This window comes from Penicillium cataractarum (genome assembly GCF_028827025.1).
Source record: "Penicillium cataractarum strain IBT 29864 chromosome Unknown utg000001l, whole genome shotgun sequence".
Lineage (NCBI taxonomy): Eukaryota > Fungi > Ascomycota > Eurotiomycetes > Eurotiales > Aspergillaceae > Penicillium > Penicillium cataractarum.
This window is the reverse complement of record NW_026622737.1, coordinates 5,759,086-5,775,368: the sequence shown is the minus strand read 5'-3', so window position 1 is coordinate 5,775,368 and position 16,283 is coordinate 5,759,086. Positions and strand designations below refer to the sequence as shown.

The window sequence follows — 16,283 nt, the reverse complement described above, 5'->3', positions numbered from 1 at the left end:
CGAATCTATTTCACATTCTGTCCGGGGTTTGTTATGAATGGGGCAGTGGCCTGGGGCGGCCATGGTAAAGGAAGGAAAGGAATCCTCCACTGGTACTTTCCAGAGCCCACATCCTCGTCAAGTTTACCGATACCATCTTCACCAGCTTGGAGCTTAACTACAGCCTTGCAGTTTGGGGGGACAATCAAATCCAAACAGAATGTGACTGCTTCGTCTTGATCCGCATCTTGAACCAATTTCCACTGGCAGCTCCATCGGCCGTAGACGCTATCATATGATACCGAAGCATGCGATAACGAGCCTCCTGGCTGTGGGGATACTAGAGCAGTCTTCCAGCCGGCTTCTAGCGGCTTCAATCCGCCGACTGTCTCGTGAAGCCAGTTAACCACAGACCCCAATGCATAATGATTGAAAGAAGTCATTTCACCGGGGTTTATTGACCCGTTGGGGAGCATACTGTCCCACCTTTCCCAGATAGTGGTTGCTCCCATCGTAATAGGGTATAACCACGATGGGCAGCCGTTTTCGAGGAGCATTCTATAGGCCAACGAGAGATTCTTTGTTTCGGTGAGAGCCCGTAAAATCACAGGTGTGCCAGCGAACCCCGTCGCTACACGAAACTTTGCCATGCGTACGCGGGCAGCAAGCTGACGCCTCGCTGTCTCAAATTGGCTCTGTGTGGACAAAAGACCAAAGACAATTGCTAACGAATAGGCTGTCTGAGAGTCACCGACTATGAGGCCCGATGGCGCTATATACTTGTCTTGGAAAAGGGCACGGAGACGCTGAGCTTTGCAGCTGTAATGTGTGCTCTCTGTCTCTCTCTCGAGGATCGAGGCAATCTCCGCCATTAGAGATGTGGCATGGACAAGATATGCATCTGCCACCAGTGTGCCGCTCGTTCGACAGTCTCCAGGCTCGTCAGGCGGTGCCTGGGGGTCGAGCCAGTCGCCCAATTGCCATAATTCGGGATCCCACAGTCCGTCGGGGCCTCGACGAACTCCTTGGTCCAACCACAAGGTCATACTTGGATATTGTCGATGTAAAATATCACGATCGCCAGAAGAAATATATAAAACCCACGGAAGAATGATCACCACGTCATCCCACACGGCCTGGGGAATGGATGGCCACACATGGTCCAGGATGTTAGGGACCACTAGAGGGGGTACCCCGTTGTGATCTGACTGTTCACAAGCTACATCTTCCATCCACTCTGAAAGCATGCCAATTGAGTCGTAGAGAAATGTTGCAGATGGGCCGAACACTTGAATGTCTCCCGTCCATCCTAAGCGTTCGTCCCGTTGGGGACAATCCGTGGGAATAGACAGAAAATTCCCGCGCATACTCCAACAGGCATTCTGATGCAGCTGGTTGACAGCCATGTCAGAACATTCGAATTGCCCAGTCCGCTTAAAATCAGTGTGGATCACCAGCGCCTGGATGTTGCTCTGCCAGGATTGCTCCGTTTGGGGGTCCCATCCATCGACTTGGACAAAGCGAAACCCGTGAAAGGTGAACTTTGGCGACCAATCAATCACCGTCTGCCCAGATGTGATAACCTTGTCAACGCATTGGGCACGACGTAGGGGTCGTGTTCCCAATTCTTCGTCGTCTTCCATGACCTCTGCGTGAGTGAAGATCACAGTCGCGTTCGCTGGAAGCGCATGTATGCAAAGCTTGCCAACTAGATTCTGCCCAAAGTCAAGAATTGTCCGGCCAGTTGGTGTGGTGAATATTTCCTGAGGTGCCAAGATCTCCGTGACTCGGACTGGAGGAGCGTCTGGCGTGTATAATTGCGCCCGAGGAAAGTCCAGAACGGAGACTGCGTCCCAGTCCGCATCAATATAATGAGGTCCATATTGATGCCAGTCTTTCACTTCAGCTCGCACGTCATAGGTCTCGCCATTGTAGATTTCACTTCTGATAGTAGGACTTGGGTGACACTTCCAGCTAATGTCCGAGGCAATTTGGAGCCGTCCACCCGTAGGCCCATCGACCTCCAACTGGGCCATCACAGCCATCCGGTCTCCATAGATATACCGCTTGCCACCACCGAATCCCAATCGGCCCGCATACCAGCCTTCTGCCACCTCAATGCTCAACACATTGTTGCCATTCACGTTGATTAACGAGTCGATGTCAAAAACTTGATATGCAAGGCGATGGTGGTAGCTTGTCCACCCAGGCGCCATCTCATGATCACCGATTCTACATCCATTGAGATATGCCTGATAGACACCAAAAGCTGTGATATATAGTCGAGCGCGTGACACGGAGCCAAACGTGGCGGGTAGTGCAAATGCCTTCCGGAAAAGTAAGGGCCTCAAGGGCTCATCTTCTTGGCTTGAAGGATTGAAGGGGCTGGAGATAGGCACTGCAGTCCAATCATGCGAGCTGAGAAGGCTACATTCCACCGTTTGCCAAGTTGACCAGGCAGACCAACCTGGGTGTGCAAGTCTGGTTTCTTTATTGATCCAGGTACCACAGACTCGAACTCGCACCTTGGCTTGTTCGCGCGACTGTAACGGCATGCTCGGCCAAGGGACCAAAGACGACTGGGCACTTTGAACAATGAAGTTTTCTTGCAGGCCATCACGATAAACGGTAATTTCATACTGAGATTGAGTCCAGTCGTAGATGGACTCATCAACAGCGGCGAACATCCAGGAGATACGAGGTGAAGAGCATTGTATGCCCAATCCCGAAGGATGGTGCTCAAAGCGCAAGGCCTTGATCTCAGCCATCTCAGATAATGTATATCAAATGTACGTTGTGTTTTTTTCTGGAGGATGAGAAGAAAAAAAAAAAGAAAAAGAGGGCGAACAGTTCGAGAGAGACAGCAAGGCGAGGAGGCCATCTTCTCGAGTCATTCCGGTTCATCCCATGATCATCTCATCTCGCATTCCATTACCCCGAAAGAAGAATCGTTTTGCTCCTAGATTCATTACTATTTTGTCGATCTAGATTCTCGATAGCAAGATCATACTATTGAGATTATTGGATCTACCAGCCACCTGCGGAATCTCTGCATTTTGATTGGCTAGTTTTCCGCAGGCGTTCTCGAGCCACCGGGAGGTTTCCCAATCAGGGAATTAGTGGATCTCAACCTCGTCGCTTCCAACGTCCGTCATAATAGAGTTGACCTCCACTTGAACACGATTTAACTCATTTCCCCGCGTCGTGCGCTGGTGGAACTCGTCCAGATCGATGCACATATCCTGGGATCGTAGTGCTGAACAGTCTCTCGCGCCAAGAATGAGCCGAGCTCCCCGCATGGAGGAGATCTGCATAGCTTAAAAGCCGATGATGTCCCGCCCTCAGATATGGGGGCAGACAACGGTCTTCAATCTTTACTCGCGCTTAAGATCAATTGGAATCATCGGAAATCAACATGGGCTTTCCTCCTAAGGTATACCAGTTTCTAGTGGGCACATTTGCCGCACTTGGATCATTTCTCTACGGGTACGACCTTACTATTGTCGCCGAGGGTGAGTCAACCAATGCGCCTTACATCCCCAAGGTCCGTTCAGAGGAACTCACAAATATATGTCTCTGAAACAGTGGTATCTAGTGGCTCTTTTCTGAGCTACTTCAGCCCCACCACCACTGAGATAGGTCTTGTTGCGTCCCTGCTCACGGCTGGCGCTTTTCTCGGCGCCGGCTTGGCATACCCATGCTCGGATTACTTTGGCCGTCGAGCAACCATATTGGCCGGTGGAGTGATCTTTTGCCTTGGTGGTGGCTTACAGACTGGTGCGCGGAACTATGGTTACATCTTAGGCGGTCGTTTCATTGCGGGTGTTTCGTAAGCTCCCTCTACCGGACTGTTACCAGGTTTAGCTTCAGTAACTAACAACCTATAGGATCGGTGTGCTCACCATGATTGTTCCAATCTATCAGGCAGAACTAGTACACCCCAATATTAGAGGGTTGGTAACCGGACTGCAGCAGTTCATGCTCGGCATTGGTGGTGTCTGTGGAAGTTGGATCAGCTATGGCACTTATATCAGTTTTGTGGACAACCGCCAATGGCGCATCCCATTGGGGATTCAGATCGTACCAGCTGCTCTTCTGTCTGGTCTAATTTTCCTTTTTCCAGAATCCCCTCGTTGGCTCATCAGCCAGGGTCGGCTGGAGAGGGGTCTTCAGACCCTGGCGCGACTGCATGCGAATGGGAACACATCCGACCCGTGGATTCTCGCCGAGTTTGAGCAAATCAAAACGCAAGTGGCCGCAGAGAAGGAACACAATCAGGTCAAGTTTTATCAGTGGATCACTGATAAGTCCAACTTCCGTCGTCTCCTGCTGGCTTGCGCTATGCAAGCCGCCACCCAGATGACAGGAGTGTCCGCTATTCAATACTACTCCGTCACTATCTTTGTAAGAAGTCATGAACGAAGTCATGAACCTTGTGTTTGACAGGTTACATAGCTGATACATAATTCCCAAAGGAACAAATTGGCATTGATGGAACTGACACCCTGCGCTACCAAGCTATCAACTCGATCATTGGCCTTATCGGTGAATTCCTTCTCATGATGGTTGTCGATAGAATTGGCCGTCGCAAACTTGTGGTTGGCGGAAATCTTGCTATGTGTCTCACATACGTTATCAGCACAATTCTTCTCGCCCAATTCCCTCCCGAAGTGAATAATACAGGCGCACATTGGGGCTTCATTATTATGACATGGGTTTATAACTTCTGCTTTGCCAGTATGGGATCACTGTGTATGGCCACTTTATTTTCCCATTCTTACCAACTTTAACACGGTTAAAAAGAATCAATACTAACGCTGATTAGCTTGGATGATCCCTGCCGAGATATTCGATACTGCTACTCGAGCGAAAGGTGTAGCGTTGGGCTGCATGGTCTCATTTGCCTTTAAGTGTGTCTTCCAGCCCTATCCCTATGTTGCTATTAGAGGGAAAACATCTAACCATCGTCTCCCTCACTTAGCACAATGATTGGCCAGGTGACACCGATTGGAATGGCAAACTCCGGCTGGAGGTTCTACATTCTGTTCGTGGTTAGTATTCATAAAATCGCCCTCCTAGCCCTGTCTATTTTCAATAAATGCGCTAGGAAGGCCTGCGACTGACATTCTCCATAGGTCTGCAATTTCACAAACGCCGTCTTCTTCTGGGCCATTCTCCCGGAGACAAAGCAGTTACCTCTGGAAGAGATGAAGAAACTGTTCACTGAGAGTCCCTGGTTCATCGGCAACTCCACCAAAAGCGAGAATCGAGTTACTGAGACTAGTATTCTGGCGCAGCAGATCGAAAGCAAAGGGCTAGAAGATAAGACCGGTATAACACAGCATAATGAAGTAACCGCTTGAATAGAAAATGCGGGAGCAAGGTGGTGCGGCTACGCTCAAATTCTTTAGTGATGCTGACCTGAAGCGGAGCTCTGACTCGTGCCTCCTCTAGGTACGCTGGCTACTTCCTGGTTGATGAGACACTTGAGTTATTTTACAAGCTTATTAAACAACCGGACGGATTTTAGTGGCGAATAGAAGGCCATTCACTGCGGCTTAATTATTTTATCTCTTATCACGTAATCAATATCTTCCTTTGGTGCCACCTTTTGCCAAAATTCTCCAGCATATTCATTTATAGACCTCCTGACGAACAAGAACCCTTCAAGCAATGACGCCACGTCTTCCCACTCACTAAGAAACAACTCTCTGGCAAGGCTTTTAAGTCGTGAGACGAACCATGCATGACATTCGAATCTTGCAGAAGCAAAGGCACCATTGAAGAGAATCCAGAATAAAAGGTTGGGAGCTGAGCTCTCTAGATATCCTAGAGTCTCCTCTAAGCGATCTTGTAGCTTTCGAACAAGGCCTTCGACACTTGCTTGGAATTCCCACATCCGTGTGAGCATATAAAGCATGAGTGTAAGTCGAATTGACTCATTGAAAGGAGAAAGAGCATAATCGAACGGCACTGAATGAAGTCGATTGCTTAGAAGTAGGGCACAGTTGTGATCAGGCATGGCCAGATCTATGTTCAAGCGAAGGGTCTCCTCGTATATACAGATGATATCTTCCAAAGATCTGATAATCATCTTTAGGCGAGGGTGAATATGAGAGTGGGAAAAGGAAGTACCGAGCCGGGGATGTCCTTTCCGAAACGGTTTTGCTCTTTCGGAAAGTGCTCGAAGAGACTCTGTCTCCCAAGCTTTCGGGATATCAAAGACCAGCGGGCAGTCTTTGAGAAGACCTCGTATAGGGTCACAGCTAGCAGTATAGTCAGTAAACCAAAATTTCATCTCTCTCAGCTTTGCCGCACTTACGAATAGACATTTGCTAGAGGCCACTCGCCTATTTTTTCCACGCCGCCTAAAACCTCGACAATTCTTCGAAGTCCGTCAGTGTGGGCGTCAACTGCCTCTATATTCCCCTCAAGTGCCTAGCATGAGATTAATCAGGGTTCGGAATAAAAAAAAGAAAGAAAGGAAAAGAAAAGGGGAAGAGAGAAAGATAAGTAACTGAGAATCTCTTGACTAACCTCTGTAACAAACAGGTGCCCAATGAGTAGCACTGCAGCCTCAGAGAATATTTCCGCTGGCTTATCCAGTAAGTTCCGGATGGACCGAATAACGTGAGAACGTATATAAAAAGCGTCTTGTAGAGATCTATACACGACTGGACTCGTGCCTTGTGGCTGTGCTTTGAATTTCATGGCATAGTCATAGGCACTCATTGACAAGATAACTTCCATAAGTGAAGGATGGTCGAAGGATTGGCGAAGTATACAGTTCAGCATTTCACTTTGGCCCATTGGGTACCATCTGCGTGAACCTTGAACTCTGACTATCGAAATAGTTAGAATGTTGGATTTTCGCATAACCACGAGCTTAACTCACAGTAGTCAAAGTAGAAATCCACACTCTGTTTTACGCGCGGGGATACAACAGGAAGAATATCCTCCACTTTCGGTTGAAGGGATCGATGTACTCGGTGATCCTTCTGAATGACTGTGAGTTGACGGTCGTCTTTCTCCGAGGAAGTCTCATTCTTGGGAGTAGAGGCCGAAGGAGATTTCGAAGGGGGAAGTGCTTTCATAGACGCTTTCAATTGTTGTAGTTGCGCTTGGCGCCGCATTTTGTGATATTTCGTCTGCAAGAAAGCCTGTGCGTTCCGAGCGACCGCCGCATCCTGCGACTTTCCATCTTGGCAGTCCACCCAGAGAAATTCCGAAGAAGACTGGGCCCCTTGTTGAGGTTGAGAGTCGGGCGCTGGTCTCCAAGCCGAATCCATATTCTTAGAAGGCATGGGCCAAGGAAATCGAGTGGACTTTGTGCGAATTAAGCTTATTAAGCTTATGCGGGCGAGCTTCCAAGTAGTTGGAAATCAAAAGAACCAAGGACAAGGGCCTCTTTCAGGTCTAGAAAGCGTAAGGCCACCCGGATTGATCTGAGTGGTGTGCCAACTAGAGTAGGTCGTTTGTCGCAGAGGGTCTCCCTCAGTTGAGAGTCATTGTTCTTGTGTTGGATTAATTCAGGCGAGAGTGATTCTCCAGGGGTATTGAAAAGGAAGTACAGAGTAGTTAGTTCAAGTTTTGTGAAGAAACCCGGTCGGGTGAAGTGCGGCTGAAGAGGTCAGGGTTGTTGGGTGGTTGTTCAGTCGGGGAGCCCCTCGATGTGAGTGGAGACTCGGCGACTCAAAATTGGGCATTTGATTGGTCTATTGTGAAGGACTTCGGATAAACTCCACCAAGTGGATATCCCGGAACTACAGTACAGTACTATATGTATTCCCTAGGAGATTCTAGGCTCCTTAGAACAACTACTTGCTAGATATGCCTACCTATGAACACACTTTCTTTGAGCAAAGTACGAATACTCAATCTTACGCAGGTGGATGATTGTGTGGAAGTTAGCCGAAGATATATTTTCGATCTATCATCTGCATTTCGATAGTCATTATTCGTACAGATAGCAATAAAGTTAACTAAAATGATCCATCATCCATATCCAGATACCCTAAGCCACCGTGTCGGGCTTTGTCTCAGCCTTTGGTTCTTCCTTGCGCCGACGAATATAATATTGTACGCAAAGGATTGCTGCCAGAGCCCACGAAGCCCCCGCCAGGGCACAGATGGCGGTAAGACCATGCACATATTTAGGAGCATCCGATGTGCGGAAGATCTGCGAGCCGGAAATTCCAGCGCAATTCGCCGCCATGACCACCAGAGCCATCGCAACGCTGCGCTCTTGAGGGGTGCGGCAATATACCGATAGCCAGCCCACGTTCAGAATACTATCGCTCACGTTAGTCGTTAGATCTTCGCGGATATTAAGGATAATGAACATACTGCATGCTGCAATAGGACACGTTTGCTACTGCGATCACAGCGTATCGGTGCCACTTTGAGGAGGTAGATGGAGTCGTTCGCAGGCAGACATAGGAGATCACGTTCCACGTGATAGAAAGAAGCACAAAGGGTCCACGATGTTGTGTCAGATCACTAATCTCTCGGTCAGCTTGAAGTGGTTAAATAGGTTCAGTGACAATGTTAACGTACGCTCCAACAGACAAGGCTGTCAACCAGACAATACCGCAGTACACCGGGACGGAAGCGAGTGCATTTGCCCGAACTGCACTGAAGCCCATCGACTTGATCAAACTGGGAGTATATTGGGTCAGGCCCTGGAAGCCCGACATGGACACGAGAGTCAAGAAGACATGTTGCATAATGCGGGGCTGCTTGAGGGTTTTCCAGATATCACTGCGCGAGATCTGAATATGGCCCCGAGCCTTGCGGGGATCATCCAACAGCACACGATTACGGATAATGTGCGATTCGCGCTCGGTGAAATAGCTCCAGCGACCGAAGCTGATCAGAGGCCGACCATCGCCGACGCTGGGAGGTACCAGAAGAGTAAACACGACTCCAATGAAGAGAGTGATGAGTCCCTCGACTAGGAAATGTTAGCACTTGACTGTGATATGGTAACAAAAGGAGCTGAACATACCAAGGAAAATCCAACGCCATCCCTCCAGGCCATGACTACCCGAGAGTTTCAGCAGACCAGCCGAGATCAGGCTCGACGTAGCCGAGGCAAACATCTGCCCATAGAAGAACAGACTTGTCCGAAGACTTGTCTCATCCTTCTTATACCAGGTAGAAATGTAGTACAGAGCACCTATAGATGAGGGAGTTGTCCTGTTAGCTCCAGGCGTGTCACAGCACCGCTGGCATCCCCAACTTACCAGGAATGAAACCTCCCTCGCAGAAACCCAACAAAATGCGTGTTACCAAAAATGCCGGATATGACTGCACAAAGGCTTGGAAGGTCGCGACGAGACCCCATGCAAACAGCTGGCCCGATAGCCACACCCGAGGTCCAATACGCTGCATGATAATGTTGGAAGGGATTTCGGAGAGCACAATTCCAGCAGACAAGAGCTGGCTGCCGATGTTGACCTGATTAGTGGTAATGTTCAGATCTTTGGTGATCGTTGATGTCAAGACAGCACTGATGTTGCCACGGTCCATCTGCAGGGAAAAAAAGGCGACAGCGAGGACGGGTAGGAGAATGAAGTCGATTCTATAGATACAGCATGGTTAGTCTGTGATCTTCGGGTGTAGTGATTGACGATCCCAGTCGTGTATAGACTCACTTGCGCTTAACAGAGGCCTCTTCGCCATCCCAGTCTTTCACGATACCCTGCTCGATTTCACTGGGTGGTGAATCAATGACTTTTTCTTCAACGACATGCTTCTCAGACAGGATATCCACATCGGATATCCTGCGATCTAGTGTAGACCCAGTCATTGTGAAGTATTTAGGGGACGGAAAGAGAATCCCAGTGAAGAAGTCGTGAACGTGAACAGCTCAATAGATAAAAAAAAATATCAACAATATAGTAGAGTCAACCAGGTATCAGCGAGGTTTTGCCGTGTTGATGTGATGATTCGACCTCAAACCTGCGTGGGCGACCGGGGATTTTAAGTGATTTGAGAATCCCTATGGCCGGTCGCTTATCAGAAAGGATTGCGTGGGCGCTAGAAAATATAGCCATCACGACGCAAGCTTCCCTCCACAAAATGAATCGAATCAACGTGTTTTGGTATTAAAGTGGCCCCAATGCTGTCGCGACACGGCGGAGAATTATGGCGCAATCATCGATCGGTTGACGAGCTCTCGCCAAGCCACCCCCCTTCTTCTTTGACAGACCGGACCATAACAGTCTGGAATCTTTTTGGGCGATATCTCGTGCTTGATTCTTTTTATTCTTATTTGACCATTGAGCGGTCTGGTCTCCGGCAGTCCTCGGTTCCTGTTGACAGGGCGCATCCCCAGGAGGAGCAGAACTATGCGAGGGCCAATCGCGATCGACAGCCCCTTCACGTCATAATATATTGTCCAAGTAGACGAATTAAACTGCTTAACAAAGAAATTGAGCAGAAATAAATTCTCATTATTATTTTCGTGGCAATCAATGTTCTCATCTGGCAACTATAACGGGGTATACAAAATTGGTGGAGCTCTTTCTTTACATCTAAACCATTACACCCAAACATCCCAGGAAACTCCATAGCGACTGGTCAGTGGCACCTGAGGTCCTTCGGCTTCAACGATGTACCCGGCGTCACACCAATCAAACGAGACCCGCGGCTGTGCTGCATAGAACAAATCATGCTCCTTATTCAGGGCATCCCGGAGGCTCTGAATGGAGTCCTCGGGGTGAAGAACACTCCATGGATCGATACAAGTCGCCCCCTGGCAGGACTTCAACACGAGGAGTAGAGCATCCAGACGGTTAATAGCATCTGTCAAGCTACGGCCAAGTATTTTAGGCCCGTCTTCCTGAATGGTGGTGGTATAAAGGTTGTTCAATTGGTAGGGATCAGTCTAGGGGCTTGTTAGTGCGACCGATTCACTCATGGAGGTATTTTATCACTCTACTTACCGAAAGATCATACAGCTCGTGCTCGTTATTGCACCAGACCGAGTAGTACAGGTTGTAACCTTCTCCCAGAAGGCGGACGGACTTGTATGTGTTGTTTGGAATCATAGTCGATCCACCAGGGCCTAGAGAGAGAAAGCGTCAGTACTTTGACAGGCAGTAAGAGATCAACGTCGAGAGATGGAAAACATACCAATTTGGCTATGAATTCCTTCCATGACAGCCCTTCCCCAGAACTCCACAGTGACATGCTCATGCCGAGTTCCACCAAAGTCGGGTGTCACGGGGATTGCCGTGCCATCGAAATCCGCCCGGGGAGGAATTCCCGCCAGGTTGAAGATGGTAGGTGCTAGGTCAATATGCGTAGTCACCGAGTCCTGCACATAGCCCTCTGGGATTCCAGGTCCTCGGATGAAGAGGGGAACACGAATATCTTCCTCATAGCCGCAGGTCTTGCCTGGTGGCAATCGGTGTTGACCGATATGGAACCCGTTGTCTGAAGTATAGATAATGTAGGTGTTATCCAGCTGGCCACTCTCCTCCAAACGAGAAACTAGCGAGTCCACCAATTCATCCACGCCTTGCAAAGCACGCAGGCGAGAACGGTAGAAATGGTCGTTATAGTCGATTTCAGTCTGGTTCTGCTGGGGGAGATTGCGAACCCAACTGGCTCCACTGGGCTAAAATATCGTTAGATCCGAATAGAGTTCATTATGGTTTGTCGAGAACGCACCTTGTCAGGATTAAAATGAGGGGTTCTGGGCACCTTCACATCCTGGAATAGGTGTGCATGGCGCTCTAGCGGGATAGGAGCGGTCATGACAATTTCTCCATTTGCAATATCCCGCGGGTCGACATTAGAGTGTGGTGCGACGGGCGCTGCCACCACAAAGAAGGGCCGCTCGCCCTCCAATGCATCATCCAGAAAGCCCAAGGCCTTCTCGGTAATAACGTCCGTCGTATGCCTTCCTTCGTAACTCACGGGAGCCTCTCTATGCCGCTGATAGGTCGAGTTCATATAGGAATATGTATATGGATCCATGAGGAAATCGGAACCATTAAAGCCGTTGACATGGGGGCTGTGGTAGTTGTCAACGGTGTGAGCATTGAAGAGCTTGCCGGTATAGTAGGTGTCGTAGCCGGCTTCCTGAAGCCAGACGGGCAAGAAATTATCGTTAAATCCCTTATCCACGAATTTGGGGTAGCCACCTGAAGGTCACAAAGTGATGGGTCAGCTATTGCGTTCTGCTATGGAGAAGCCGAGCAATTCAGCGCGGTCACTCACCGTATGGCGGGTGTACGTCGGTCACATTGGTGTTATGCGCCTGGCGACCGGTCCACAAGCTAACGCGAGATGGACAGCATAGAGCCGTCGTGACAAAGTGATTGCGGAAGAAAGTGCCCTTATGGCGCAAGTGCTTCTCAATTAACGGTGTGTAGGAGATCGAGTCCAGCTCGAGGTCCTGGTCGTCGGTAATCACAAACAGAATATTTGGCGGCTTCGAGGAATCTGATTTGCCTAGACTCAACACTGATTGAAGGGCATTTTGGAATTGAGATCCTAGAGGACCAAGGGCTGCACCCTCTGCGGCGACTATCAAGCCGGCGACCGCGGCGAGGAGCTTCATGGGGGGAGATTTGGCGGTGGTGAAAGAGGAGCAGAGGAGGAAGCCGAGGAGAAAGTAGGAGAAGCACGGAAAGCACTGTGAAGGCCTCGGGGAATCAATAAGTTTTATGTATCGATGATTGATTGTGTCGAAGTGGAACAGGATGCGGAGAATAATGGCATCATATCACAATTTGCAGACTGCAAGCTCCTCAAGCTAGTTACGGTACTAGCTAGCGCCTTGCGGTCGGTAAACGATGGAGCCGACTGTGGGGAAACCTCCTAATGATGCCATCGTTAGGCCAGATGGCGCAGTGGTTTTGAAGAGAGTATTTGCCGAGCATCTTTGGATTCTAGATTTCTAGATTTCTTTGTTAGCGATAAGAAGTACGAAAGTTGACGGAGTCCTCCGTGATGTATAGAATCGAGAATGTGGTTACTCTGTGAATACTTCGGACAACCTCGGCAGACAAGGGGGGTTCTAATAATCGTATCTACAGTCCACCTAATAAGACTGCATAACTCCATAACATAAGTCAAATATCTATTGACCTTTAAATACAATTTCCAAGCTATTGCTTAACCAGTTCACCCCCCAGCAAACCACTTCCACGTCAACGGCTTGTATCTGCCGAGTGGGTCGGCTCGGGACATGACGTGCTTTACACTCGGAATGAGCCTTGAATGGAGGTCATTACTTGATTGGTTAACTGATTGATCCATCCATAAATTCCATGACTGTTTATTCCATCGGAGTTTACATTGTGTATCTCGAAGAATTAGGGCCTATTGAAGAACAACTACGGGTATAGCCCGGATCCGATAACCCAGTGCTATTATACAGTCTCTCTCTATGGACCATCGTGCACTAGAAATTGACAACTTGAAGCATTGTTCATCAAACATCGAGTTTATTATACATCCGCCGACCACGGGTTCAATGGCCGACTGAAGAACGTTATGTGTCAGTATATACGTGTGAATATGTGCAAGAACATGATTGACCCCCTCTCCAACTCCCCAAAAAACACCGTAGCCATCCGTGATACAGAAATAGGCCAGGACTGTACATAATCCAAACCAAGGCAAGAAAGAAGAAACTACTCCAAGGCTCACAGAGCCAACCCGGTACCCTTGCGCGTCCATCGATACAACGCCAACACCGCCTTTCGACGATGCCGGATCTCGCTGGGATTCACTGGCCGACCGCGAGCTTGGGCAACTGCACTGCGCATGACTTGCCGGAAACTGCGTTGATATTCCGTGTTCAATGTCACCACGCACGACTCGGTAGCCCGGATCATAGTTTCGCAGGCATTGAGAATCCCGTCGCCGGCTTCCTTCTGGAGACGCTCCACGATAAGTAGCAACAGGAAGCTTCCCTGCAAAAGTTGGATGCCAAAAAAGTACGGCATAAAGCTGATGTCAGGGTCGAATCGGAGAATTTGCTGGACGGCATCTGCCGCCTCCAGTGCGTGAGAGATGGTCGATGCAAAGGCCGGCGAAGATGTCCAGAAATCTTTATCCTCGATGAGAGAGACCGGGTCCCATTTTCCAACGAGGAGAATGTGGAGGACATGGACAAGGTATGATGAATATGCAATCACAGTCTGCGTATGCCATGAATACGCCTGCGACAAGGACGCATCGGTCGGTTGATCCGGTTTATTAGCATATTGAGAGGCCAAGGAAGTCTCCGGGTCGGCAGCGGCAAACGTAGTCAGACTAGCTTTGTAAATCTCAAGCTGTCGAAGGACCTCTGATACATGCACCTCCCATGCCTCCTTTCCTTGTAGCCGAAGCCCGAGGGTAGGATGATTCCGCGCTTGGTTCAAGTCGATCAATTCACCGGTAATCGTCATCAACGGTAAGAAGAAGCCGAGTATAGAGTGATCATGGCAGATGAAATTTGGGAAGACGCGGCGCTTGTTACGATCACCCGATCGGATACACTGTGGTCCATCCGCACGGGGACTGTTACTATGGATGTTACCAGCCTGCCAAGCGGCCTCATCCAGAGGAAGCAACAGGTCCTCACTCTCCGCATCCAAAAGAGCGAGCGGCCGATTATAACACAAAGCGAGATGACGGTCCATGATATACAATAGCCACCAAGTGCGCCGACGCTCCTCGCGATGCTCTTCCGTCACGGGCGGGCTACTCTGCGGGTCATGCTTATCCTCGCACACACAGTTCAGGCTCGGTCGGGATGGATTTGAATAGTCAAAGACGGGACCCCCGGGGGAACTCGCCCAACCACCCAGGGGGTAGCCAAATGATGGGCTGGATCCATCGGTCTGGCTGTCGATATTGGGCATGACCTCGATCTCTTGGTTCAATTTGAGTTCTCGGGCTAGAGTGAATGCTGCATGCCACCTGTACATGGAGTTAGTCGCTGAAAGAGAGACGGAAAGTGATTATGCACAAGCGTCCCCTTGAAACTTACCATCGCATACTCGCAGCCTTTTGTTCGCTCGAGGAGATGATCGACGCGACATGGATGTAAGTAATCACATCATCTAAAGATCCGGCAGGGCCCACGAGACCCTTGTCGTCGCCGACTCCCTCGAACGGATGATGAGCCGATGCGGCTGAGTAGTCCTGAGGCGCGTTTGAATTCTCGGAGGGCTCCTGATCCTTAAACGAGACGTGAATCAAAGGCCGGAGCAATCGAATTGTCAATGCGCAAAGAAATTGACAAATCTTCCGACGTTGTAGAGGAGAAATCGATAAAGAAAATGCCCGATCGTCAACCGCCGCCACCCAAAGCATACTGGCTAACAAAGCCGGGCTGCTGGGTCGCGGCCGGTCGGTACTCAGGAAGGAAGCCTTTCGCAACACGTAACAATGGATGTGGTGACAGACCGGGTGCATGTGCGTCGAAAATGAGCTTGTAAAATAAAGCTCGAGCAGATCGCAAACTAAACGCCGTGGGAGATTAGACTCCAAGAATGGCATGACTGGTTCCAGGACGGGGTACTTCAACCCCGGCCGTTTGGGAGGAGACGCTCCCTGACCCGCATGGGGTTGCGCAGGTACCGGGGGGATCTGCGAATGCCGCTTCGGAGGATGATGGCCCGCCAAATCCCCCGGAGTCCAAATATCCCAAAGCCGTGGAAGCGGCCCATCACCACCGTGTACTCCTCCCAGAATATCATAGGATTCGGGCGATAGATGTGCCGTCGACAACCATTCCTCAGTCGCGTTCCCTTCCGGGCGGGGTCCGGGTCCAGGTGCTAGCCCTGGTCGCTGCGATCGCGAGCTGTCAACAGCCGAGTGCGGGCCATCCACGCTCGGCGCAGACAAACTGATATCATTAGTCGTGGGGGATCGGTGGTGGAAAGTTGATTCTGGGGAACTCTGCTGCTGCTGCTGTTGCGGGGATATCGCCGGTTGTCCGGGAGGTTTCTGGTCGAGCGATTCTGTCCGGGGTGCAAAGTGTGGAGGCGCCTCGCCGGGTCCAGTCGACCCATTCACCAGTTTAGCACGCGCAATGCGCCCGCGCTTGCGACGTTCGCGAGTGAATTCACAATGGGTGTCGCTGCGCAGACATCGAGAGCAGGGAAACGCGCGGTCGCATCGGACCCGACGGGTGTGGCATGAATCGCACGCAACTCGATTCCGCCGCCAGCGGCGTTTGCCATTGGGGAGGTCGACCGGACCAGGGGTCGTCGCATCAGGGTCCCCGGGCTGGGAGTCCATGGCGAGGGAGATTTAGGACGTCATTTGGGGAGAGAAAGAGATGCCAGAGA

General features: G+C 50.0%; 6 protein-coding genes across 6 annotated transcripts; 1 reads left to right on the top strand and 5 right to left on the bottom strand.

Annotated features, from left to right (window-relative positions):
• Positions 1–5: 5 nt before the first annotated feature.
• N7496_002061 (alpha-L-rhamnosidase) lies at positions 6–2,747 on the bottom strand (the record flags this gene model as incomplete). Its single annotated transcript, XM_056694992.1, has 1 exon — positions 6–2,747. One exon carries the CDS (start codon positions 2,745–2,747, stop codon positions 6–8), a length of 2,742 nt encoding a protein of 913 aa, XP_056561721.1.
• A 647-nt stretch (positions 2,748–3,394) lies between these two features.
• On the top strand, positions 3,395–5,342 carry N7496_002060 (sugar porter family MFS transporter; the record flags this gene model as incomplete). The annotated part of the gene is made up of 7 exons (XM_056694991.1): positions 3,395–3,491; positions 3,565–3,808; positions 3,867–4,383; positions 4,455–4,731; positions 4,805–4,889; positions 4,961–5,030; positions 5,115–5,342. The coding sequence occupies 7 exons, from the start codon at positions 3,395–3,397 to the stop codon at positions 5,340–5,342; spliced, it is 1,518 nt and encodes a 505-aa protein (XP_056561720.1).
• A 144-nt stretch (positions 5,343–5,486) lies between these two features.
• Positions 5,487–7,283, bottom strand: N7496_002059 (uncharacterized protein; the record flags this gene model as incomplete). The annotated part of the gene is made up of 5 exons (XM_056694990.1): positions 5,487–5,530; positions 5,677–6,245; positions 6,302–6,417; positions 6,517–6,821; positions 6,875–7,283. The coding sequence occupies 5 exons, from the start codon at positions 7,281–7,283 to the stop codon at positions 5,487–5,489; spliced, it is 1,443 nt and encodes a 480-aa protein (XP_056561719.1).
• Positions 7,284–7,993: 710 nt separating this feature from the next.
• On the bottom strand, positions 7,994–9,790 carry N7496_002058 (uncharacterized protein; the record flags this gene model as incomplete). Its single annotated transcript, XM_056694989.1, has 6 exons — positions 7,994–8,270; positions 8,326–8,478; positions 8,536–8,932; positions 8,987–9,157; positions 9,225–9,562; positions 9,636–9,790. The coding sequence occupies 6 exons, from the start codon at positions 9,788–9,790 to the stop codon at positions 7,994–7,996; spliced, it is 1,491 nt and encodes a 496-aa protein (XP_056561718.1).
• Positions 9,791–10,525: 735 nt separating this feature from the next.
• N7496_002057 (sulfatase family protein) lies at positions 10,526–12,553 on the bottom strand (the record flags this gene model as incomplete). Its single annotated transcript, XM_056694988.1, has 5 exons — positions 10,526–10,870; positions 10,929–11,050; positions 11,119–11,605; positions 11,659–12,134; positions 12,211–12,553. The coding sequence occupies 5 exons, from the start codon at positions 12,551–12,553 to the stop codon at positions 10,526–10,528; spliced, it is 1,773 nt and encodes a 590-aa protein (XP_056561717.1).
• A 1,090-nt stretch (positions 12,554–13,643) lies between these two features.
• Positions 13,644–16,233, bottom strand: N7496_002056 (Arabinanolytic transcriptional activator araR; the record flags this gene model as incomplete). Its single annotated transcript, XM_056694987.1, has 2 exons — positions 13,644–14,907; positions 14,978–16,233. 2 exons carry the CDS (start codon positions 16,231–16,233, stop codon positions 13,644–13,646), a joined length of 2,520 nt encoding a protein of 839 aa, XP_056561716.1.
• Positions 16,234–16,283: the final 50 nt, after the last annotated feature.